Source organism: Phycodurus eques, chromosome 12, assembly GCF_024500275.1.
Source record: "Phycodurus eques isolate BA_2022a chromosome 12, UOR_Pequ_1.1, whole genome shotgun sequence".
Classification (NCBI taxonomy): Eukaryota; Metazoa; Chordata; class Actinopteri; order Syngnathiformes; family Syngnathidae; genus Phycodurus; species Phycodurus eques.
Window position 1 is genome coordinate 26,425,786 of NC_084536.1, and position 24,844 is coordinate 26,450,629.

The window sequence follows — 24,844 nt, forward strand, 5'->3', positions numbered from 1 at the left end:
CCACTTCTTCCATTATGGCCTGATTGGTGGAGTGCGTTAGCAATGGTTGACCTTCTGGATGATTTTCTATCTCCGCGAGGGAACACTGGAGCTCCGCCTTAGTGACCATAGGGTTCTTGTTCACCTCTCTGACCAAGGCCCTTCTTCCCCGGTTACTCAGCTTGGTCGGACGGCCAGTTCTAGGAAGGGTCCTGGCAGTTCCAAACTTCTTCCATTTCTGAATAATTGAAACCACAGTGCTTTTTTGGGACCTTCAATGCTGTTGAAATTTTTTTGTAAATTTCCCCAGATTTGTGCCTTGACACAATACAGTCTCGGGGTTGTGCAGACAATTCCTTAAACTTCATTGCCTTGTTTCTACTCTTATATGCACTGCCAACTATGAGACCTTATATAGACAGGTGTGTGCCATTCCAAATGATGATCAATCAACTGAATTTACCACAGGTTACCATTCAAGTTATAGAAGTATCTCAAATGGAAGGTTGATGATCAGTCGAAATCAGATGCACCTGAGCTTAAGTTTGAGTGTCATAGCAAAAGGGTGTGAATACTTAATGTACCTATTATCTTTGAATGTTTACTTTAAAAAAATAATAATAATAAATAAATTACACATCTGAAAATGTGGTTTTACTTTATCATTATAGGATAGTTTATGTAGATTTTTTTTAAAAAGAAAACTATGCTCAAATCAGCTTTGGAATAAGTCTGTAACATAGCAAAATTTGAAAAATGTGAAGGGCTGTGAATACTTTCTGGTGGCACTGTCCGGTCTGTTTATGTTTTACCTTTACACACAAACACAATTGTAATTCAGATTTTCTGCTCATACCTAAGAGGTTTCGCAGTATTTTTCACAGTTTGACAGTAATGCAAGTTTCACAGTATTTCAGTGTCCCAGCTTGCGTCATCACATTCAATGGCTCTAACTGCTCAATGGTGTGTGCCATCATTTTGTGAAACCTCTTTAATTAAAGCTGAGACAATGACAAAATCATAAAAAGTGTGCCAAATTCATCTGGCTCAAACACCATACAAAGGATATAGTCTGCACACCGGTGTTAAAATGCCTGGTTTTTTTTTTTTTTTTCATCCAAATAATTGGGATCAGTTGTTCCAGGTGTATAAAATCTCTCAGGAGCTCAGTGAATTCCAGCGTGGAACTGTGATAGGATGCCACCTGTGCAACAAGTCCAGTTGTGGAATTTCCTCGCCCCGAAATAATCCACAGTCGACTGTTAGCTGTATTACAAGAATGTGGAAGCATTTGGGAATGACAACTCGGCCACGTAAACTGAAGGAGCGGGGTCTGTCCATGCTGAGGTGCATAGTGCGACGAGGTCGCCAACGTTCTGCCGAGTAAATCACTACAACCTTCCAAACTTCATGTGGCCTTCAGATTAGCTCAAGAACGGTGTACAGAGAGCTTCATGGAAAGGATTTCCATGAATCTGCATCCCAAGGTATACATCACCAAGTGCAATGCAAAGCGTCAGATGCAGAGATGTAAAGCATGCCGCCACTGGACTCTAGAGCAGTGGAGACATGTTCTCTGGATTGACAAATCACGCTTCCATCTGACAATTTGTTGGACGAGTCTAGGTTTGGTGGTTGCCAGTTGAATGGTACTTGTCTGACTGCATTGTGCCAATGATAAAGTTTGGTGGAGGGTGCATTATGGTTTGGGGTTGTTTTTCAGGAGCTGGGCTTAGTCCGTTAGTTCCAGTGAAAGGAACTCTGAATGTTTCAGCATACCAAGACATTTTGTACAATTAAATGCTTCTAACTTTGTGGAAACGGTTTGGAGCTGGCCCCCTCCTCTTCCAACATGACTCTGCACCAGTGCACAAAACAAGGTCCATAAAGACATGGATGACAGCATCTGGTGTGGATGAACTTGACTGGGCTGCACAGAGTCCTAACCTCAGAACTCGATAGAACACCTTTGGAATGAATCACAGCGGAGACTGGGAGCCAGGGCTTCTCATCCAACATCTGTGTGACCTCACAAATGCCCTTCCGGAAGAATAGTAAAAAATTCCCATAAATGCACTCCTTAACCTTATGAACAGCCTTCCCAGAAGAGTTGAAGCTGTTGTAGTGGAAAAATGGTGGACTGATGTCATATTGAACCGTATGGATTAGAAATGGGATGTGACTTAAATTCATATATGAGTCAAGGCAGTTGAGCAAATACTTTTGGCAATATAGTTTAATATGGCAAAAAGTAGAGAGTTAGGGCAGTTCCCTATGGTGCCCCTGTGCTGCAGACCACTGTGTCAGACAGTCTTGTCTGCACAAACTTTGGCCTGTTAGTCAGGGGATCCAGGAGCCATTCTGACAGCTGTTGGTTCACTCCAGTGTGGTCTCGCTTGTCCCTCAATAGTTCTGGCAGGGTGGTATTAAAGGCATTGGAGAAATCATAGAACATGTTTCTCACAGTGTTTCCCGAGTGTGCCATGGAGTGGGGTTGATGTGGCAGCTGAGGCTCTGGCCCGGGGAAGATGCAGCAGGGTTAGTTGGGTGGCAGTGAATGGTTGATCAAATCTGCTGAAGAACCTATTTTTCATTTACTCACTACTGGTCTCTGGCCAGCTCAGGTCTAGTGTTATGTCCTGAGATCATTTTCAGACTTCTCCAGACCTCACTAACATTGTTCTTCTGCACTTGTTCCTCCATCATCCTCGTGTAGCTACCGTTCCCCTCTAATCTTGCTCAGTTCTCTGCACAGTCTTCATCTGCTACTGATACCCCTGCATAAAATCCCTCAGTTTGTCCTTGAGGAAGGCTTTTATATCAGCGGTATGTATCCATCTATCTATCCATCCATTTCTTCCGCTTATCCGAGGTCAGGTGGCGGGGGCGCTAGCTTTAGCAGGGAAGCCCAGACTTCCCTCTCCCCAGCATCTTCATCCAGCTCTTCCGGGGGGATCCCAAGGCGTTACCAGGCCCGCCGGGAGACATAGTTTCTCCAGCATGTACTGGGTCGTCCCCGGAACACCTCACCAGAGAGGCGTCCAGGAGGCATCCAAATCCCACCTTATCTGGCACCTCTCAATGCAGAGGAGCAGCGACTCTACTCTGAGCCCCTCCCAGATGACGCGCTTCTCAACCTATCTCTAAGGGAGAGTCCGGACACCCTGCGGAGGAAACTCCTTTCGGCTGCATGTATCCGGGATCTTGTTCTTTCGGTCATGACCCACTGCTTGTGACCATAGATGAGGGTAGGAATGGTGATCGACCGGTAAATTGAGAGCGTCGCCTTTCGGATTAGCTCCTTATTCACCACAACGGACTGATATAAAGTCTGCATCACTGCACACGCTGCGCCGATCAACCTGTCGAGCTCCCGTTCCATTCGTCCCTCACTCGTGAACAAGACCCCAAGATACTTGAACTCCTCCACTTGGGACTGGATCTCATCCCTGACCTGGAGAGGGCATTTCACCCTTTTCCGACAAAGGACTACGGTCTCAGATTTGGAGGTGCTGATTTTCATCCCAACTGCTTCACACTCTGCTGTGGACTGCTCCAGTGTGAGTTGGTGATCACGGGACGATGAAGGCAACAGAACCACATCATCTGCAAAAAGCAGAGATGCAATATTGAGGCCACCAACTTGAACCCCCTTTACGCCTCGGCTACGCCTAGAAATTCTGTCCATAAAAATTATTAACAGAATTGGTTACGAATGGCAGCCTTGGTGGTCTCCAACCCTCACCGGAAATGAATCCGACTAACTGCCGGCAATGCGAACCAAACTCTGACACTGGTTGTATAGGGACCGAACAGCCCGTATCGGGCGGTGTGTTTGGGATCATTGTCATGCTAAAAGACCCAGCCACCTTTCATCATCAATGCCCTTGCTGATGGAAGAAGGTTTTCACTCAAAATTTCACGATACATGCCCCCATTCATTCTTTCCTTTACACGGATCAGTCGTCCTGGTCCCTTTGCAGAAAAACAGCCAAAACTCAGCATTCTTTCTCCTCCAAACACGACAAGTTGAGTTTGTACCAAAAAGTTCTATTTTGGTTTCATCTGACCATATGACATTCTCCCAATCCTGTTCTGGGTCATCCAAATGCTCTCTACCAAGCTTCCTGGACCCGCACTGGCTTGAGCAGGGGGATATGTCTGGCACTGCAGGGTTTGCAGGGGGATATGTCTGGCACTGCAGGGTTTGAGTCCCTGGCGGTGTAGTGTTGCTAATTGTAGCCTTTGTTACTTTGGTCCCAGCTCTCTGCAGGTCATTCACTAGGTCCCCCCGTGTGGTTCTGGGATTTTTGCTCACCGTTATTGTGATCTTGTGTGGAGCCCCAGTTCAAGGGAGATTATCAGTGGTCTTTTATGTCTTCCATTTTCTAATAATTGACACAGTTGATTTCACAGCAGGTTGCTTACCTATTGCAGATTCACTCTTCCCAGGCTGGTGCTGGTCTAGAATTTTGTTTCTGGTGTCCTTTGACAGCTCTTTGGTCTTGGCCATAGTGGCATTTGCAGTGTGACTGAGGTTGTGGACAGGTGTCTTTTATACTGATGAGTTCAAACAGGTGCCTTTAATACAGTTAAGGAGTGGAGGACTGAGGAGCCTCTTAAAGAAGAAGTTACATGCCTGAAAGAGCCAGAAATCTTGCTTTTTAGGTGACCAAATACTTATTTTCCACCATAATTTGCTTATAAGTTCTTTAAAAATCAGATGTGATTTTCTAGATTTATTTATTTATTTCTCATTGAGGTATAACTATGATGAAAATTACAGACCTCTCTCATCTTTTTAAGTGGGAGAACTTGCACAATTGGTGGCTGACTAAATACTTTTTTGCCCCACTCTACGTCCCCTCCAAAAAACAAAAATTTAAAACAGATGGTTTTAAATTCACCTGCAGAATGTCCTGTTAATCTTGGTTTTTCATTTTTCCAATGATGATAGCAATGTGTCCAGGCTCTGAGGCCAAGACAGTCCAAACCATGATGTTTTTGCTGTTGATTTGCTGTGCCTTTTCTCCATACATACAGTGGGTACGGAATGTATTCAGACCCCCTTAAAGTTTTCACTCTTTATATTGCAGCCATTTGCTAAAATCATTTAAGTTCATTTTTTTCCTCATTGTACACACAGCGCCCCATATTGACCAGGAAAAAAACTGAATAGTTGAAATTTTTGCAGATTTATTAAAAACAAAAAACTGAAATATCACACAGTCATAAGTATTCAGAGCCTTTGCTCAGTATTTAGTAGAAGCGCCCTTTTGAGCTAATACAGCCATGTCTTTTTGGGAATGATGGAATAAGTTTTTCACACCTGGATTTGGGTATCCCCTGCCATTCCTCATTGCAGATCCTTTGCAGTTCTGTCAGGTTGGATAATGAACGTTGGCTGACAGTCATTTTCAGGTCTCTCCAGGGATGCTCAATTGGGTTTAAGTCAGGGCTCTGGCTGGGCCATTCAAGAACAGTCACAGAGTTGTTCTGAAACCACTCCTTCGTTATTTTAGCTGTGTGCTTAGGGTCATTGTCTTATTTCATGATGAAGCGTCTCCCGATTAGTTTGGATGCATTTTTCTGTTAACGGCGAGACAAAATGGTTTTATAGACTTAAAAATTCATTCTGCTGCTACCATCGTGAGTGAAATCCTCAATAGACTACTGAGCGCGTTCTAGAAGCAGCCATGCAAGCCCAACCCATCACATAACGCCACCATGCTTCACAGATGAGCTTGTGTGTTTTGGGTCATAAGCAGAGCCTTTCTTTCTCCATACTTTGGCCTTTCCATCACCTTTAATATTGGTCTCATCAGTCCAGAAAACTGTTTAAAAACTTTGTGGCTCATCTCTGTACTACTTTGCAAAATCCAATCTGGCTTCTGATTCTTCTTGCTGATGGGTGGTTTGCATCTTGTGGTATGGCCTGTATATTTCTTCTCTCGAAGTCTTTTTCGAACATTGGATTGTGATACCTTTCCCTCTGCCCTGTGGAGGTTGGCAAACCATTTTTTCTGGCAATTTAAAGAAAAATGCATCCAAACTAATCGGGAGAAGCTTCATCATGCAACAAGACATTGACCCAAAAATGTTGTAACACTTGCCACAATATGGCATTTGGCTGTACTATGCTACAGGTGTGTTGAAATATTTGACCAAAAGCAACATGCACCAACATCAACAGCAACATTATTATCTTTTCACTGTTCACATAACAAACGTGTTGAATTTGGAATGCTGATAACCCTACCCAAAAAGACTGAGTCCTGTAGTGTAAAAATATTTAGTGAGATGTTTTTTTTTTTTTTTTTTTTTTTAAGGGTGTGTATAATTTTTTATAATCACTAAATTGTCACTGTTCACTTTGCCCATATGAAAACCTAACCTACTTTGTAATGATTTCTTTTGCTGTTGAAGTGAGCTTCATCTTTCAACCACTTGGCCTGACTTGACAGAAGGCACAGTTTTGGACAATGATGTCTACAGGTAAGTAAGTCCTTCAACCTTACCATAACTGTCTTCTGACATTGTATCAATGTTTTTTCATGAGGACTGATTCATATTGTACCATACACTATAATGCAGGTGTTATATTTTTACACAATACAAAAATGCCATATTGTGATATTGGTGATAATAGTGCACATTATGGGCCCAGACTGGAGAGAGAGCAGTTTGTCAGCTTGTAATGTAATAATAAAAATGTAATTAGGGATAATAACACTGAGGTAAGAGGGCTGTAGCGAGTGGACCGCAACTGTGCTTTTGTGCGTTTTGACACCGCATTGGCTTCGTACTGTAACTGTCGTGATGCTAATTTGGAAACCTTTGTGTAGTTAAAATTACAGACTATGAAATATAATGTAAATTTAAAACCAAAAAATAGTTTAAGTAATACTTTTACATGGCTTGTCCATTGTTTACATTGTGATGTGTTCCATGTGACTTGGTTTTATGTAGACGGTGTAAACAACCTTTATTTGTCCCACAATGGTGAAATTTGCACACAGCATTTTAAAAAAAGTGAGTCCACCTCTCAAATTTTTATATGTTGTGATATCTTTTCATGGGACAACACTAAAGAAATTAAACTTTGCTACAATGTAATCAGTGTATAGTTTGTTTAGCTATACATTTTCTGTCCCCTCAAAATAACTCAACACAGCCATTAATGTCTGAACCGCTAGCATCAAAGGTGAGTACATCCCGAAGTGAAAATGGGCCCTAAGTGTCAATATTTTGTGTGGTCATCATTATTTACAGTACTGCCCTACCGTCTTCTGAGAGACTAGTCACGATTGAGGGGCAGATGACTGCAGCAAAATAAAGAGACATCCTAGACGAAAATCTGTTCTGGAGTCCTCTAGACCTCAGACCGGGGCAATGGTTCCTATTTAAACAAGACAACTACCCTAAGCCAAGATATCATAAGAGTAGCTTCAGGACAACTCAATGAATGTCGTTGAGTGGTCCAGTCAGAGGACTGAATTGAATTCAATTGAACATCTCAAAATGGCTTTATACCGACGCTCCCCATACAAACTAAGAGCGCTTGAGAGAATTGGGCATAGCTGACTAAAGATAGGTGTGCCAAGGATTGTTGTATTAAACTGAAAAAGATTTGAGGCTGTAATTGCTGCCAAAGACTCATCAACAAAGCTGGGAAAACCTAGGTACATCTGATTTCTTTGTTTTAGATTTTGAATAACTTTCAAGAAAAAATATTGATAAAATTGCTTGTATGCATGGTTTTCTGATTTGACAGTGACCTGGACCCTCTCCATGCGACTCATTGGTCACTCAGAGTCAAGACCGTTGAACATCCTCAGTGTTTACTGGGTAAGACATTCAGTTGTTGTCCAGTTTACTGTCTGTAACATATTTAATAGATATTTAATGTAATTTTATAACAATAATAATAATAATGCATTACATTTATATACCAATTTTCATGATACTCCAAGGCTACGTTCACACTGCAGGGCATGATGCCCAATTCGGATTTTTTGTTAAACCCAATCTTTTTATGTAGTCGTCCACATGACAAAAACAAATAGGGCTTCTGCTGAGGACGGAACTGGTCTGTGACGTCACGCGCATGCTCACAAAACAGGACGTCACATTGCGGGTCCAAACAGCCACGACACGTCTTGTTGACAGAAGTAAATGCATCCCCTAACATAGGTCTCGTTATGAGACATTTGTGGTAATTTCAAAGATTTTATGCAACCGTAGTCCAAATTTTCTTATAAGTTCTAAAGTATCTTCTTTTTGCCACTGACTGTTTTCTGTGAGTCGGTGGGGAGAATATTTCGAAGACCTCAATTCCACCACCACACCTTCCCAGGAGGAACGAGGGTTTGGGGTTTCTGAACCGGGCTCTCCTATCTCTGGGGTTGAGGTCACCGTGGTGGCTAAAAAGCTATTGCGTGGGAAGGCCCCGGGGGTGGATGAAATTCGTCTGGAGTTCCGAAAGGCTCTGGATGTTGTGGAGCTGTCCTGGTTGACACGCCTCTGCAACATCGCGTGGAAATCGGGACATTGCCTCCAGATTGGAAGACTGCGGTGGTGGTCCCCCTTTTTAAGAAGGTGGAGGTGGTGAAGGGTGTGTTCCAACTCCAGGGGGATCAGACTCCTCTGCCTCCCTGGTAAGGTCTATTCAGGGGTGCTGGAGGGATTGTCCATTGGGATGTCGAATCTCAGATTCAGGAGGAGCAGTGTGGCTTTCGTCCTGGCCGTGGAACAGTGGACCAGCTCTACACCCACGTCGGGGTCCTCGGGGGGGGCATGGGAGTTCGTCCAACCAGTCTACATGTGTTTTGTGGACTTGCAGTAGGTGTTCGACAGAGTCCCTCGAGGAGTCCTGTGGGGGTGCTTCGGGAGTACCCTGATATGGGCTGTTTGGTCTCTGAAAGACCTGTGTCAGAGTTTGGTCCGCATTGAGTGGGGCAAAAAAGTATTTATTCAGCCACCAATTGTGCAAGTTCTCTCACTTAAAAAGATGAGAGAGGCCTCTAATTTTCATCATAGGTATACCTCACCGATGAGAGACATAATGGGGGAAAAAAAAAAAAAAATCCAGAATATTAGTCTGATTTTTAAAGAATTTATAAGCAAATTATGGTGGAAAATGAATATTTGGTCACCTACAAACAAGGAAGATTTCTCGCTCTCACAGACTTGTAACTTCTTTAAGAGGCTCCTCTGTCCTCCACTCCTTACCTGTATTAATGGCACCTGTTTGAACTCATCAGTATAAAAGACACCTGTCCACAACTTCAGTCACACTCCAAACTCCACTATGGCCAAGACCAAAGAGCTGTCAAAGGACACCAGAAACAAAATTGTAGACATGCACCAGGCTGGGTAAGCATATAGGTGGGTAAGCAATAGGTAAGCAGCTTGTTGTGAAATAAACTGTGGGAGCAATTATTAGAAAATGAAAGACATAAAAGACCACTGATAATCTCTCCTGATCTGGGGCTCCACACAAGATGTCACCCCGTGAAGTCAAAATGATGACAATAACTGTGAGCAAAAATCCCAGAACCACACGGGGGGACCTAGTGAATAACCTGCAGAGAGCTGGAACCAAAGTAACAAAGGCTACCATCAGTAACACACTACGCCGCCAGGGACTCAAACCCTGCAGTGCCAGACGTATCCCCATGCTTAAGCCAGTGCGTGTCCAGCCGCTTTTGAAGTTTGCTAGAGAGCATTTGGATGCTCCAGAACAGGATTGGGAGAATGTCATATGGTCAGATGAAACCAAAATAGAACTTTTTGATAAAAACTGAATGCTGAAAGAATGCTGCTTTTAAGCTGTTTTTCTGCAAAGGGACCAGGACGACTGATCCGTGTAAAGGAAAGAATGAATGGGAACATGTATCGTGACATTATCAGTGAAAACCTCCTTCCATCAGCAAGGGCATAGATCAGGGGTGTCAAACTCATTTTTATCGCGGGCCTCGGAGGGCCGTTATGACTGTGAACCCATATAAAATATTGTCTCATATAATGACATATACACAACAAATTGATGGATAACTATTTTTAAAATCAAAAGCCAATAAAAAGGTTTCAACTATTATTACATTTATTTCAAAAAGGTGATTGGTAACATAAAATGCTTGCAATATCTCAACATTATACAAGACACCAATTTTGGTATTTTCACAAGAAACATGAAGTCAACACACGTGATTTGCTTTTGCGGGCCACATAAAATGATGTTGCGGGCCAGATCTGGCCCCCGGGCCACCAGTTTGACACCTGTGGCATAGATGATTAAACATGGCTGGGTCTTTCAGCATGACAATCATCCCAAACACACCGCCCGATACGTTCTGTTCGGTCCCTATACGACCAGTGTCAGAGTTTGGGTCGCATTGCCAGCAGTAAGTTGGATTCATTTGAGGGTTGGAGACCACCAAGGCTGCCATTCGTCACCAATTCTGTTCATAACCTTTATGGACAGAATTTCTAGGCGTAGCCGAGGCGTAAAGGGGTTCGAGTTGGTGGCCTCAATATTGCATCTCTGCTTTTTGCAGATGTGGTTCTGTTGCCTTCATCGTCCCGTGATCACCAACTCGCACTGGAGCAGTCCACAGCAGAGTGTGAAGCAGTTGGGATGAAAATCAGCACCTCCAAATCTGAGACTGTAGTCCTCAGTCGGAAAAGGGTGGAATGCCCTCTCCAGGTCAGGGATGAGATCCAGTCCCAAGTGGAGGAGTTCAAGTATCTTGGGGTCTTGTTCACGAGTGATGGAAGAATGGAACTGGAGATCGACAGGCAGATCGGTGCAGCGTCTGCAGTGATGCAGATTTTGTATCAGTCCGTTGTGGTGAAGAAGGAGCTAAGCCGAAAGGCGAAGCTCTCTATTTACTGGTCGATCTACGGTCCTACCCTCACCTATGGTCACAAGCTGTGACGGAAAGAACAAGATCCCTGATATAAGCGGCCAACGTGAGTTTCCTCCGCAGGGTGTCCAGGCTCTCTGTTAGAGTAAGTAGCTCGGTCATCCGGGAGGGACTCAGAATAGAGCCGCTGCTCCTCCGCATTGAGAGGAGCCAGATGAGGTGGCTCGGCCATCTGATTAGGATTCCTCCTGGACCCCTCCCTGGTGAGGCATGTCCCACCGGGAGGAGACCCCGGGGACGACCCAGTACACGCTGGAGAGACAATGTCTCCCGGCTGGCCTGGGAACGCCTCAGGATCCCCCCGGAAGAGCTGGATGAACTGGCTGGCGAGAGGAGAGACTGCTAAAGCTACTGCCCCCGCGACCCTACCTCGGATAAGCGGAAGAAAATGGATAGATGGATGGTTTTATGTTTTGGAGCACTTTAAATATGAATTGTACATTATGAACTATTGACAAAAATAAAAAATCACAACAAGGTAAATGCTCAGAGCAACCTTTAGAAGGGTTAAATTCTTGTTAAAAGATATTCGTAAATGTTAACCAATGCAATGTCGGCAAAACGTTGCATGTTTGCAAATGAGTGGGCAGTAATCAGGCTATCTTCGGGAAATACTGTATTATGGTACATTGATGTTCGTATAAACAGTGCAATTAAGAGGTATCATATTGCTACTAATAGTCATATACAGTGGCTGGGTTCCGACACAAATATGAACAGTATGGAAAATGGAAACTTTTTAATGGAAAAATATGTTTCAAAGACTGTGATGTTACAACAGCTGTTTTCTAAAACCCAAAAATTATGAATATCTAAAAAAATGTAGATCGAGTCCTGTTTTTTTTTTCTTCAGGTTTATGGAAGCACAGCTATGTTTGAGTGAGAGCACACAGTATTATAAAATGGTCTTGGTGAATACTCAATTCTGATTGTCTCAGAAAATCCCATCTCCGTACATCTCAAGTAGTTCCTGCCAAAAAATCATTACATTTTTCCAAATGAATGCTTAGTATCCTTAGCCTTTAGATTAAACGAGGAAACATGGCAACCTGACATAGATTTACTGACAAATAAACATGAAGTACTCAATTAGCAAATTTAAAACAATAAAGAGTGATTTAATCATTAAATGACGGATGTTGCTGAGAAATTGAGGGGGAAATGAAAGGACAGAAGGGGCACAAAAAGTTAAAGATTTAAATCAACTCGCAGACGAGAAGGATGAAATCAACGTGACGAAAACAACAAACTGGGCTATTTAAATGCCGACACACTTCCTGGCATAAAAAACTGACAAATACAAACTGAACACTTTACCGTTGATGTTTTGAATGATACCCTGTGACAATTTTATGCCGCTGTCCAGTCGACAAAGACCGACAGAGTGTACAGTGTTGCCAGCCTGAGCGCTTGCATCAACCTTCACATATAAATATACCAAATATACACTATAGTGCCAGAAGTACTCCATCCAAATAATCAGAATCTGGTGTTTGAATCACTTCTATGGCCACAGGTGTTCAAATGAAGCACCTAGGCAGTCTGTATGACTGATTTTACAAACATTTGTGAAAGAATGGGTCGCTCTCAGGAGGTTAGTAAATTCCAGCATGGAACTATGATAGGATGCCACCTGTGCAACAAGTCCTCGCTCCTCAATATTTCACATTCGACTGTCAGCTGTATTATGAGAACGTGAAAGCGTTTGGGAACAGCAACTCAGCCACGAAGTGGTAGGCCACGTAAACTGACGGCGCGGGGTCAGCGGATGCTGAGGCGCATAGTGCAAATACGTCGCCAACTTTCTGCCAAATCAATCGCTACAGACCTCTAAACGTCACGTGGCCTTCAGATTAGCTCAGGAACAAAGCATCCTAGCCATACATTACCAAGTGCAATCCAAAGCTTCGGATGCAGTGGTGTAAAGCATTTCGCCACTGAACTCTAGAGCGATGGAGACGCGTTCTCTGGTGTCTCTGGTGTCAGGCTTCTCCATTTGGCAATCTGATGAATTAGTCTTGGTTTGGCAGTTGCCAGGAGAACAGTACTTGTCTGACTGCATTGTCTCAAATTTAAAGTTTGGTGGAGGGGGCATTATGGGTGGGATTGTTTTTCAAGAGCTGGGCTTGGCCCCTTAGTTCCAGTGAAAGGAACTGAATTATTCGGCATACCAAGAGATTTTGGACAATTCCATGCTCCCAAATTTTTCAATTTTGTGGGTTCCCACAGAGACGTAGCGCCTTCCTCTTCCAACATGACTCTGCACCAGTGTATAAAGCAAGGTCCATAAAGACCTTGCTTTATGGTTGACAAGAGTCTGTGTAGATGATTCACTGGCCTGCACAGAGTCCTGACTTCAACCTGATAGAAGAATGGTAAAAAAATTCACATAAGCTTACTTCCCTTTGTGGACAGCCTTCCTGTCAGAGTTGAAGCTATTATAACTGCAAAAGGTGGACTGACATCATATTCATATATGAGTCAAGGCAAGCGAACGAATACATTTGGCAAAATAGTGTACAGTGGGCCAAAAAAGTATTTAGTCAGTCACCAACTGTCCAAGTTCTCCCACTTAAAAAGATGAAAGGGGCCTGTAATTTTCATCATAGATCTACCTCACCTAAGAGAGACAAAATGAGAAAAACAAATCCAGAAAATCACATTTAAAAAATAAAATAAAATGATTAGCAAATTATGGTGGAAAGTAAGTATTTGGTCAATAACTAAAGTTCATCTCAATACTTTGTTATACATCCTTTGTTGGCAATGACAGAGGTCAAACGTTTTCTGTAAGTCTTCACAAGGTTCACACACACCGTTGCTGGTATTTTTGGCCCATTCCTCCATGCAGATCTCCTCTAGAGCAGTGATCTTTTGGGGCTGTGGCTGGGCAACACAGACTTTCAACTCCCTCCAAAGATTTTCTATGGGGTTGAGATCTGGAGACTGGGTCGGCCAATCCAGGATCTTGAAATGCTTCTTACGAAGCCACTCCTTCGTTGCCCGGGTGGTGTGTTTGGGATCATTGTCATGCTGAAAGACCCAGCCACGTTTCATGTTCAATGCCTGATGGAAGAAGGTTTTCACTCAAATTATTTTTCTTTCTTTTTTTTCTTCCTTTCTTTTTAACCTGTCCTGTTCCACTGCATGGCCATGCAGAATGGTGGATATGTATGCCTTTTGTACTAGTACATTTTTACTGTGCAACAGAAGAGTTTGAAATACTCCCTCTGCTTATTGTTTTCATCTTCTTCCATGCCGCTTATCCTCACTAGGGTCGTGGGTATGCTTGAGCCTATCCCAGCCGACACTGGGCGAGAGGCAGGTTACACCCTGAACTGGTCGCCAGCCAATCGCAGTGCACAAATAAACAAACAACTATTCGCACTCACATACACACCTACGGGCAATTTAGAGTCTTCAATTAACCTACCATGCATGCCTGTGTGGAGTTTGCATGTTCTCCTCATGCCTGCGTGGTTTTTCTCCAGGTACTCCGGTTTCCTGCCACATCCCAAAAACATGCGTGGTAAATTGATTGAAGACTGAGAGTGGTTGATAAGATGATTGTGAATGTGAGTGCGAATGGTTGTTTGTTTATATGTGCCCTGCGATTGGCTGGCGACCAGTTCAGGGTGTACCTCGCCTCTCGCCCGAAGATAGCTGGGATAGGCTCCAGCACGCCCGCGACCCTAGTGAGGATAAGTGGTACAGAAAATGGATGGATGGGCATGCTTTTGGGATGAGGGAGGAATCCGGAGTACCCGGAGAAAGCCCATGCAGGCATGGGGAGAACATGCAAACTCCACACAGGCGAGGCCGAATTTGAACGCGGGTCCTAAGAACTATGAGGCAGATGTGCTAACCAGTCTTCCACCGTTCTGCTGCTTATTTTTTTATTTATTTAATTATTCTGATGCTTATTGAAAATGCAGCCAGACAGAAGAGTTTTAGGGGACAGAAGGGACAACAAGAATAGGGGTCCGAACCACAGCAGAACAGTATTTAGACAGTCTAGATATTTGACCACCAGTAATGTTACAACAGTCAAATCATGTTCTTATTTGTGGATGGGGGGGACATTAGGTATGGACATGCAACAACTAACCAATCGAACAAGATGAGAGAGGACAGAAAAGCGGAAGACAGGACAGGATGTGGGAAATGAGCAAGGCAGTGTTAGTGATGAGTTGTGCGGTGGGATGCTTTTACTAGTGTCTAAACGAGCTCATTTTAAGTTTCCATCGCAAGCATTGACTGGGGCAGGCCCCAGGAGTCAAGCCAAGAGCGGATTGGGGAGACTGGTTGGGGTGAGGCGAGAAGGTCTGTCACCCCCACCCAGGCCAACCAGCTCCCCAAAGGATGTGTGAATGTATGTGGTACATTAAAAATCCGCGGGGGAAATGCATGGCAGGCCAGACAACAGGCCAGAGTGCCGGAACACCTGTGATGCATTAAAACTGGAAGACCACCAGGGCAGAGAAGGGGGCAACCGGACGGGAGACCAGCACAGATCTGCCAGTACCCGGCCCTGGTGTCCGCCTTATCATGCCTTGTGCCAGCTCCCCAGGGGACCCTGAATGAGATGTAAATGTGTGGAATATGTACAGAGTGAGTAATAAAAATGTGCAGAGTGTTTGAAGTAAGAGGGTAGACTCCTGCAGGCCTGGGCTGGAAGATCACAGAGAAAAGGAGGGCAGCCCCACCCCACCCTATAGCTAATCTCCCCCCCACCACTCCCACCGACCATCCCCCAGTAACCAGAACAGGGCACTGAAGGTGAGCCTTATCCAAGGCAGGAGGTGCCGACACCCTACTGTAGGCCCCAAGTCATCCAGGTTTAAAGTTTCATCAAACACACACGTTGACCCGGTGACAGAAGGAAGTTACCACCTCTAATTTTAAATTCTTGGAATAGGCTTTCACTTGACATAAATGCATTATTTCTGAATAAGTGATGTGGGCGGTTAATTCCACTTTGTTCCCATGTGCTGCAGTAAAGGGGTATTTTTTTAATCTCAAAATCGGGATTGTGCCAGATCAGGTAGGAATGATATGGTGCTGACTTCAGATTGTATGCTTTCTAGACTTTTCCACCAAGCTGTTGAAGTGGCTGCAATAATCGGATTTTGAAAACAATTGTGGCGTTAGAGACTTGTGTTGATAAATGGGAGGTCTGAAAGTTTCGTGCTATTGAAGTCTATCTGTTCTAGTTCCAGCCAAGATTGTTCTTCAACATTTGGATGTAACCATTTAATGAGGTTCTGTATTTGGCTAGCTAAGTAATAGTGTTTGAAGTTGGGTGCGTCAAGTCCCCCTTCTTTTTTACCTTTCTGAAGAGTAGATAGGGTAATTCTATTTTTCTTATTTTTAGGGTAAAAATTTAAAATGGCAGAGTCTAGCATTTAGAACCATTTTAACGTGGGTTTGAATGGGATCATTGAAAATTAATAGTTAATTTTAAGTAACGTTTTAATTTTTCCTGGAGCTATATGCCCAAAAAGTGAGATAGGAAGGGCTTTTCAACCTTTTAAATCATCACAATTTTTTTCCAGTAGAGGTACTGTACGTGATTGTGGTTATGATTGAACGTGGCTGGGCAGCACATTTCTCTCTAGAGTACCTTGATAGTCTTGAGATCTTATTGTACCCTGCACAGATTCAAGACACCCTGGGCCAGTTGCAGCAAAGCAGCCTCATAACATAACAGAGCCTCCTCCATGTTTCACAGTACTGTTCTATTGATGGTATGCTTCATTTTTGTGTCTGTTGGCACAGTACTGCGGATCTTAAATTTCAGAATATGTGCAACTGTAGTCACAGGAACGTCAAGCTATTTGGAGATGGTCTTATCGCCTTTACCTTTAGCGTGCTTGTCTATGAGCTGAGACAACTCCCCTTCGCTTCCTCTAGTGCATGTTTTGTGAGGTACACTCCGTCTCGAAACAGCACAGTGATTAATTGTCACACTTTAAATAGGCTGACTGACTGATTACAAGTTTGAAGACACCTGTGATGCTAATTAGAGGACACACCTTGTTTGAACATGTCATGGTCAAATGAATTAAATTTTTTCTACTGGTACCATCATTTATGTTCAGGCCTGTTTCATGTGTTAGTTTTTTTTTAAATAATTGTGGTGAACCACAAGTCAAAAGCATTGACTGATTTTAATTGTTTAATGTTCATAAAATCTTTATTCTTACCTTTGTCACATTCAAGTTATTTGTTACCGTTGTGGATTTGTCTTTCATTTGCAGAGGGGAACCAACAATTTTATATGAAATACAATAATGTAGTACCATGTGGTAGGAAACATTTATTATAAACTCTTTCAAAAGACCATTCACCTTTATAAACTGCATATACTCATAAAATGCCAGAAAATGTAAATAATAATAAAAAATATAATAGTAAGATTCATTTGACACAAGATGGCATCTTGGAAAACTAAGCAATTATCGCATCTGCCCACAATACAGGCAGCAGGGGGCGGGGCTGATGATGTGGCAGTATGCACTTGTCTTCCCATTTCCTGGTTTAGGATCAGAATCAGAATCAGAATCATCTTTATTTGCCAAGTATGTCCAAAACACACAAGGAATTTGTCTCCGGTAGTTGAAGCCGCTCTAGTACAACAGACAGTCAATTTGCAGAACACTTTGGGGACATAAAGACATTGACAAAAAACAATTGTGCAAAAAGATGCAGAGTCCTCTAGCACTTAGAGCAGTTCGAACGACTAATATTGCAATAGTCCGGTGCAATGACCATTGTGCAAAGGGCGCTGAGACTTCAAGGAGTGTATGCGGTTTAAAGTGACGAGTAGTGCGATCATCTGGGACAATTGTTGGTTGTGCAAATGTTACAGATACTCCTCAATCAGTGTGCAAATGGAGCAGATGCTACTCTGGCATGAGTGGCCAGTATATGCAAATAGTGCAGCATGGCGAGACAACTACAGTGAGTGCACGAGTAATACATAATTGTCCCCACAGAAATGTGACAACGAACTCAAGTCAAAAAATTGCCAGCTTGTTGAAATGGAATTATAGGTTAGGTGTTTAAGAAGTTGATCGCAAGAGGGAAGAAGCTGTTGGAATGTCTACTAGTTCTAGTTTGCGTTGATCGGTAGCGCCTACCTGAGGGAAGGAGCTGGAAGAGCTGGTGACCGGGGTGCAGACGGTCCGAGAGGATTTTGCACGCCCTTGTCTTAGTTCTGGTAGCGTGCAAGCCCTCAATGGTGGGAAGGGGGGTACCGACAATCCTTTCAGCAGTTTTGATTGTCCGTTGCAGTCGGAGTTTGTCCTTTTTTGTAGCAGCACCAAACCAGACTGTGATGGAAGAACACAGGACTGATTCGATGACAGCTGTGTAGAACTGTCTCAGCAGCTCTGGTGGCAGGCCGTGCTTTCTCAGAAGCCGCAGGAAGTACATCCTCTGCTGGGCCTTTTTGAGGACGGAGTTGATGTTGTTCGCCCACTTCAGGTCCTGAGAGATTGTAATTCCCAGGAACTTGAAGGTCTCGACGGTTGACACATGGCAGCTGGACAACGTGAGGGGCAGCTGTGGCGAAGGATGCCTCCTGAAGTCCACGATCATCTCTACCGTCTTGAGCGTGTTCAACTCCAGGTTGTGTCGGCCGCACCACAGCTTCAGCCGCTCCGCTTCCTGTCGATATGCAGACTCGTCACCGTCCTTGATGAGGCCGATGACAGTGGTGTCATCTGCAAACTTCAGGAGCTTGACAGTCGGGTTCGCTGAGGTGCAGTCGTTCGTGTAGAGAGAGAAGAGCAGCGGAGAGAGGACACAACCTTGGGGCGCCCCAGTGCTGATGCTGCGTGTGGATGAGGTGGCCTCCCCCAGCCTGACCTGCTGTGTCCTGCCCGTCAGAAAGCTGTAAATCCACTGGCAGATGGCAGGTGAGACGCTGAGCTGGAGAAGCTTGGTTGAAAGGAGTTCAGGGATGATGGTGTTGAACGCTGAGCTGAAGTCCACGAACAGGATCCTTGCGTAGGTCCCTGCACTGTCGAGGTGTTCTAGGATGAAGTGCAGTCCCATGTTGACTGCATCATCCGCAGACCTGTTCGCTTGGTAGGCAAACTGCAGGGGGTTCAGCAGGGGACCTGTGACACTCTTGAGGTGGTCCAGCACGAGACGTTCAAAGGACTTCATGACCACAGATGTCGAAGCGACAGGCCTGTAGTCATTCAGACCAGAGATTGCAGGTTTCTTGGGGACTGGAATGATGGTGGAGCGTTTGAAACAGGATGGAACTTCGCACATTTCCAAAGATCTGTTAAAGATCTGAGTGACGACTGGAGCGAGCTGGTCCGCGCAGACTTTGAGGCAGGATGGGGACACATGGTCCGGGCCTGTCGCTTTGTTAATCTTCTGTTGTTTGAAGATGCGTCTCACATCTTGTTCATGGATGGTTAACGCAGAAGTCAGAGGTGTGGTTGTGGTCGCGGGTGCGGCCGGGTGGGTGTGTGGAGTGAAACTGTCCTTTTCAAATCTGCAATAGAAGGTATTCAAGTCGTTGGCTAGTGTGCTATTGTTCTCAGCTTGGGGGGATCGTCGCTTGTAATTAGCGATTGGAATGCACGCCAGACTGATTTTGAGTCGTTCGCGCTAAACTGTTTTTCCAACTTTGCTGGATAGATCCTCTTTGCAATGTTAATTTCTTTAGTAAGCTGGTTTCTAGCTCGATTATTACCTTATCCCTTCATCTTGGGCCTACAAACACCGGGCTAAGGGTAAGACGTAGAATTGGCATTGACCCCAAAATTATGCTTTTCTAAGAAACTTTTCTTTTCCTGTACTGTTTTTCTTTCCCCCCATCAACTCAGGCAACATTAGTAACTAACAAAGAACCACTTGAGGATTTTATCGATTGCACCAATCGTTTTGTCATGGAAGATTATAACTTCTGCGGTGACCAACCTTTAAAGAGAAAAAAAGAGATTCTTCGTTAACTGAAGACCTACAGTATGAAAAAATTATATGATCCCTTTGGAATTTATTAAATTTCTGCATTAATTGGTCTTAAAATGTGGTCTGATCTTCATCAAAATCCCAACAATAAACAGTCTGCTTAAACTAATACCACACAAACGTGTTTAAATGTTTTTATTTTTTTTTTACTTGAAAAGAAACAACAGGACAGCGAAGAAAATGTGAACCTCTAGGCTATGGATTATTTAAGAGCTAATCAGTCAAGTGTGAGCCAACCTGAAGTCCAATCAGTGAGTCAAGATTGGAGGTGTGGCTTAAAGCTGCTCTGGTCACGACATAACACATACCAGGTTAGAACTGTCTCCTGTCAAGAAGAATTGCCTGATGTGTACCATACTTCGCTTTCTCTCAAAAGACCTATGGTTGAGAATTGTTGACTTGTATAAAGCTGTAAAGGTTACAAAATCTCTAAAAGGTTTTGTTTATCAGACCATGGTTAGACAAATTGTCTATAAAGATGCAAAGTTCAGCACAATTACTTTTTTTCCAAGGCGTGGCCCTACTGTAAAGATGACTGCTACAGCACAGCGCAGGATGCTCAATGAGGTAAAAGCCCGAGAGTGTCAGCTGAAGACTTGCAGAAATCACTGGCACATGCCAACGTCTCTGTTGACAAATCTACCATAGGTAAAACATTAAACAATAATGGTGTTCATGGGAGAACACCAATGAGGCAGCTGCAGCTGTCTTACAAAAAAAAACCCTTGCTGCACATTTGCTAGAGCACTTGAATGTTCCACAGCACAAAGGGCAAACTATTCTGTGGGCAGAAGAAACCAAAGTTGAATTGTTTACAAGGAACATGTAGAGGGAAGATCGCACAGCAAACCAACATCAAAACCTTATCCCTACTGTGAAGCATGGTGGAGGGAGCATTATGGTATGGGTGTGCGTTGCTCCCTTAGCGCATCAGAATCAGAATCATCTTTATTTGCCAAGTTTGTTCCCGGTAGTTGGAGCGCTCTAGTACGACACATGAAGCATTATGTATGAATGTACCTCAGGTTCTGGACGTCTTGCTATTATCAATGGAAACATGAATTCACATGTTTATCAAGATATTTTGCAAATAACTCGAGGCCATGTGCCCAACAGTTCAAAGCTCAAAAGAGGATGTGTGTTGCAACAGGACAATGATCCAAAACACAAGAGAATAAATAGAATGGTTTCAGAAGAATAAAATACGTTTTCTGGAGTGGCCCGTCAAAGTCCTGACCTCAACCTGATTGAGATGATGTGGCATGACCTAAAGAGCCTTTCACACCAGACAATCTTGCTCAACTGCAACATATTGATAACGAGGACTGGTCCAAAATTCAGCATCGTTGTGCATGTCTGCTCTGCAAATAGAGGAAACCTTTGGTTGAGGTAATTGCTGCCAAAGGAGGGCCAACAAGTTATTAATTCCAAGGGTTAACTTACTTTCTCGTCAGAGTTTACGTTACACGATATAAAATACAAAAAAATTTAATTGTTTGTGTATTATTAGTTTAAGCAGACTGTTTATTCTTGTGATTTAGACGAAGATAAGACTGCATACTATGACCAATTTGTGCACAAATTCCAAAGGGTTCACTAACTTTTTTCTCCCAGTCATATGATAGACGCTATATATCGTATCTACAATATACAGTCCCCTCCAAAGGTATTAGAACGGCAAGGTTCCTTTGTTTTTGTTGTATACTGAAGACATTTGGGTTTCAGATCAAAATAGGAATATGAGACAAAAGTTGAGAATTCCAGCTTTCATTTCATGGTATTTACATCTTGATGTGTTAAACAACTCAGGACAGAGCACCTTTTGTTTGAAGCCACCCACTTTTCTGACTTCAACAGACTGTTGCATTCTTCATTTGAAATGCTTTTCCAGGCCTTTATTGCAGCCTCTTTGAGTTCTTGTTTTTTCCGGGGGTTTCTCCCTATAGTCTCCTCTTCGGGAGGGAAAATGCATCCTCTATTTGGTTAAGGTCCGGTGATTGACTTGGCCAGTCTAAGATCTTCCACTTTTTCCCCCAGATGAAGTCCTTTGTTGTGTTGGCAGGGTGTTTTGGGTCATTGTCTTGCTGCGTGATGAAGCTTCTTATGATTAGTTAAGATGCATTTTTTCTGTAAACTGCCAGACAAAATAGTTTTGTAGACTTGAGATTTCATTCTGCTGCTACCAGCATGAGTTACATCAATAAAGACGAGTGACCCCGTTCCACAAGCAGCCGTGCAAGCCCAATCCATGATATTACCTCCACCATACTTCACAGATGAGCTTGTGTGTTTTGGAGCATCAGCATATCCTTTCTTTCTCCATACTTTGGCCTTTCCAACACTTTGGTAGAGGTTAATCTTGGTCTCATCAGTCCAGAAAACTGTTTCAAAACTTTTGTGGCTCATCTCTGTACTACTTTGCAAAATCCAATCTGGCTTCCGATTCTTCTTGCTGATGAGTGGTTTGCATCTTGTGGTATGGCCTCTATATTTCTTCTCTCCAAGTCTTCTTCGAACAGTGGATTAGGATACCTTCACCCCTGCCCTGTGAAGGTTGGCAAACCATTTTGTCTGGCAAAGTAAATAAAAATTCATCCAAACTTATTGGGACAACCTTCATCATGCAATATGACCCAAAACGCACTGCCAACACAACAAAGGACTTCAGCAGGGGCAAAAAGTGGAAGGTCTTAGACTGGCCAAGTCCAGACCTTAACCAAATAGAGCATGCATTTTACCTCCTGAAGAGGAGACTGAAGGGGGAAACATCGAGAAACAAACAAGAACTGAACGTTATAAAGGCCTGGAAAAGCATTTCAAATAAAGAATACAACAGTCTGTTGAAGTCAGTGGGTCGCAGCCTTGTTGCACTAACTGCAAGGGTTATGCCACCAAATAATTTAATCATGTATGTTCCAAAACCTTTGCTCCCTTGAAAAGCGGGTGGCTTCAAACAAGAGGTTTTCTGTTTAACACATCTAGATGTAAATACCATGAAATGAAAAGCTGGAATTCTGAACTTTTGTCGCATATTCATACTTTGATCTGAAACCCAAATATCTTCAGTATACAACAAAAACAAAGAAAATTACCTTGCCGTTGCAATGCATTTGGAAGGGACTGTATATTCTTATGTCATACAGCTCTACTTGGGTTGATGTTTTTGTTGTTTTTAACCCTTGGCACAAAAAAGATTGAGTCTCTGTGGGCGTATAATCACCAATTTATCTTTGTCTTCGACATGATGTATACCAACAATTTTGTTTGTTTGTCTTAAATTAAATTAGTAGCATGCTCACTGGGACCTTCTGCAATGCTGTGCGCGGTCATCTTTGTTTTAACGTGAAGTCTAATACCTTTTGTGAGTACTTCATTTACGTTTTGTTACTGTAGCAAATCCAGTTAATTTAATTCAAACATTTACCTGGGTGCGATAGAGTGGGGTTTATTGTTCTATATTGTGCTAAGTTCATTTTGAGATGTTTGTTTTTAAGCCTATTATGCAAGGTGACTGTTATCATTAATAATTGGTGGGAGGATCGATCGCATCAATTGTACAAATCTTTGTTGCTTGAGCAACAAATAGGTTGCCTTATTTTCTTAAGTCCATGTTATTTAAAACAAATAATTTGACCTATTCCCATCTTCTCTTACAGGTGACTTACTGACATACCTGTTTAAGATACGGGGGAGAAAAGAGACAGCAGAAGAGATACTTGGAAGAGGATCGGCTGAGGAGGAGGGAAAAGGTTGAGTTAGCGGGTTTAATACACTGTTTTGTCTGGGCTTTAAAATTATTCTTTACATCTGTGTACTAGTTTGCAAAGCACGTGCGTGGTTGCTACATGGCAACTGTACTAGTAGCTTATTTCTAGTACACAGAGTGGATATGGCAAATGAAATGACCAAGCGCTTGTCCCCTTTCATCCCTGTTTTACTGTTGATCATTTTTGATGTCCTTTTATCTGGTTTGCTTTATAATTTTGTTTGGAAATGCCAAAAATGTCCTTTTTCAAGCTGTTCAAGTTGATTTTTTCCGCTTAGTAGTTGAAAGGTTCCGATTTCTCATAATTATGTGACATGTAAATGAGCTTTGCTCTGATTGGATAGCTCATCTTCCCTAATTTAAAGATGGAAAACAGCTTGAGTCTGATTGGTCCATATTGCTGTGTCTGCTAGACACCCAAGTGTGCACAAATTACTGTGAAGCGCAGTTCACCAAGCACTTGGACCCCTGGCTCACCAAAGAGAATATGAGCTGACCGGGACACGAGAGGCGGACACACCGAGCTCGTCCCTCGCTCCCACCCGTGTGAATGGAAGTAGCCGGACGACTGTCTCTGGCGCCAATGAACGCCAGCCTCGCCACTCCATCCACCACAGCCACATCAAAGATCACAAATACAGCCATGTATTGTTGTTAAACACAACATATATATACTTTCTTGAGTGTATTTTTATGGCTCTGCGGTGGCTGAAACTCAGTCGCTTAAACCCGGAAATGCAAAAAAAGCATTGACACGGGGTCTTGAAACCTCTTATCCAATGTAGCTAAACCGTATAAAGCCACATTTGTGTGTAGTTAGCCACAACATCACGTGTTTATGTGGCTAAAACTTTAGCGACACTTAGCCAGTTCTCGTCACCGGCAAGCTGATAAGCTTTAACAATGTAGGCCCAATTAAAACTACCTACTCAAAATCAAAATTAGGGCTGAACGATATAGGAAAATAAATCTTAATTGCGAGGGTTTTGTTTTTTTTCTTTTAAACAAATATTGCTATCGCTAGTTAGCATGAAATTTATCATAAGGAAGTTTATCTTCTGGCGGCATGGTGACTAACTGGTTAGCACATCTGCCTCAGGGTTCTGAGGAGCCGGGTTCAAATCCGGCTTCGCTTGTGTGGAGTTTGCCTGTTCTCCCCGTGGGTTTTCTCCGGGTA

The 24,844-nt window shown here is 43.2% G+C and overlaps 1 protein-coding gene across 4 annotated transcripts in view; it reads left to right on the plus strand.

Annotated features, from left to right (window-relative positions):
* rab3gap1 (RAB3 GTPase activating protein subunit 1) overlaps positions 1-24,844 on the plus strand; it is a 156,421-nt gene that overhangs the window by 37,496 nt on the left and 94,081 nt on the right. For all 4 annotated transcript variants that reach the window (XM_061692207.1, XM_061692208.1, XM_061692210.1 and 1 more), the window contains 3 exons: positions 6,406-6,474; positions 7,754-7,827; positions 23,558-23,650. In XM_061692207.1, the coding sequence (XP_061548191.1) occupies positions 6,406-6,474; positions 7,754-7,827; positions 23,558-23,650 (236 nt within the window). The remainder of the gene's footprint in view (positions 1-6,405; positions 6,475-7,753; positions 7,828-23,557; positions 23,651-24,844) is intronic.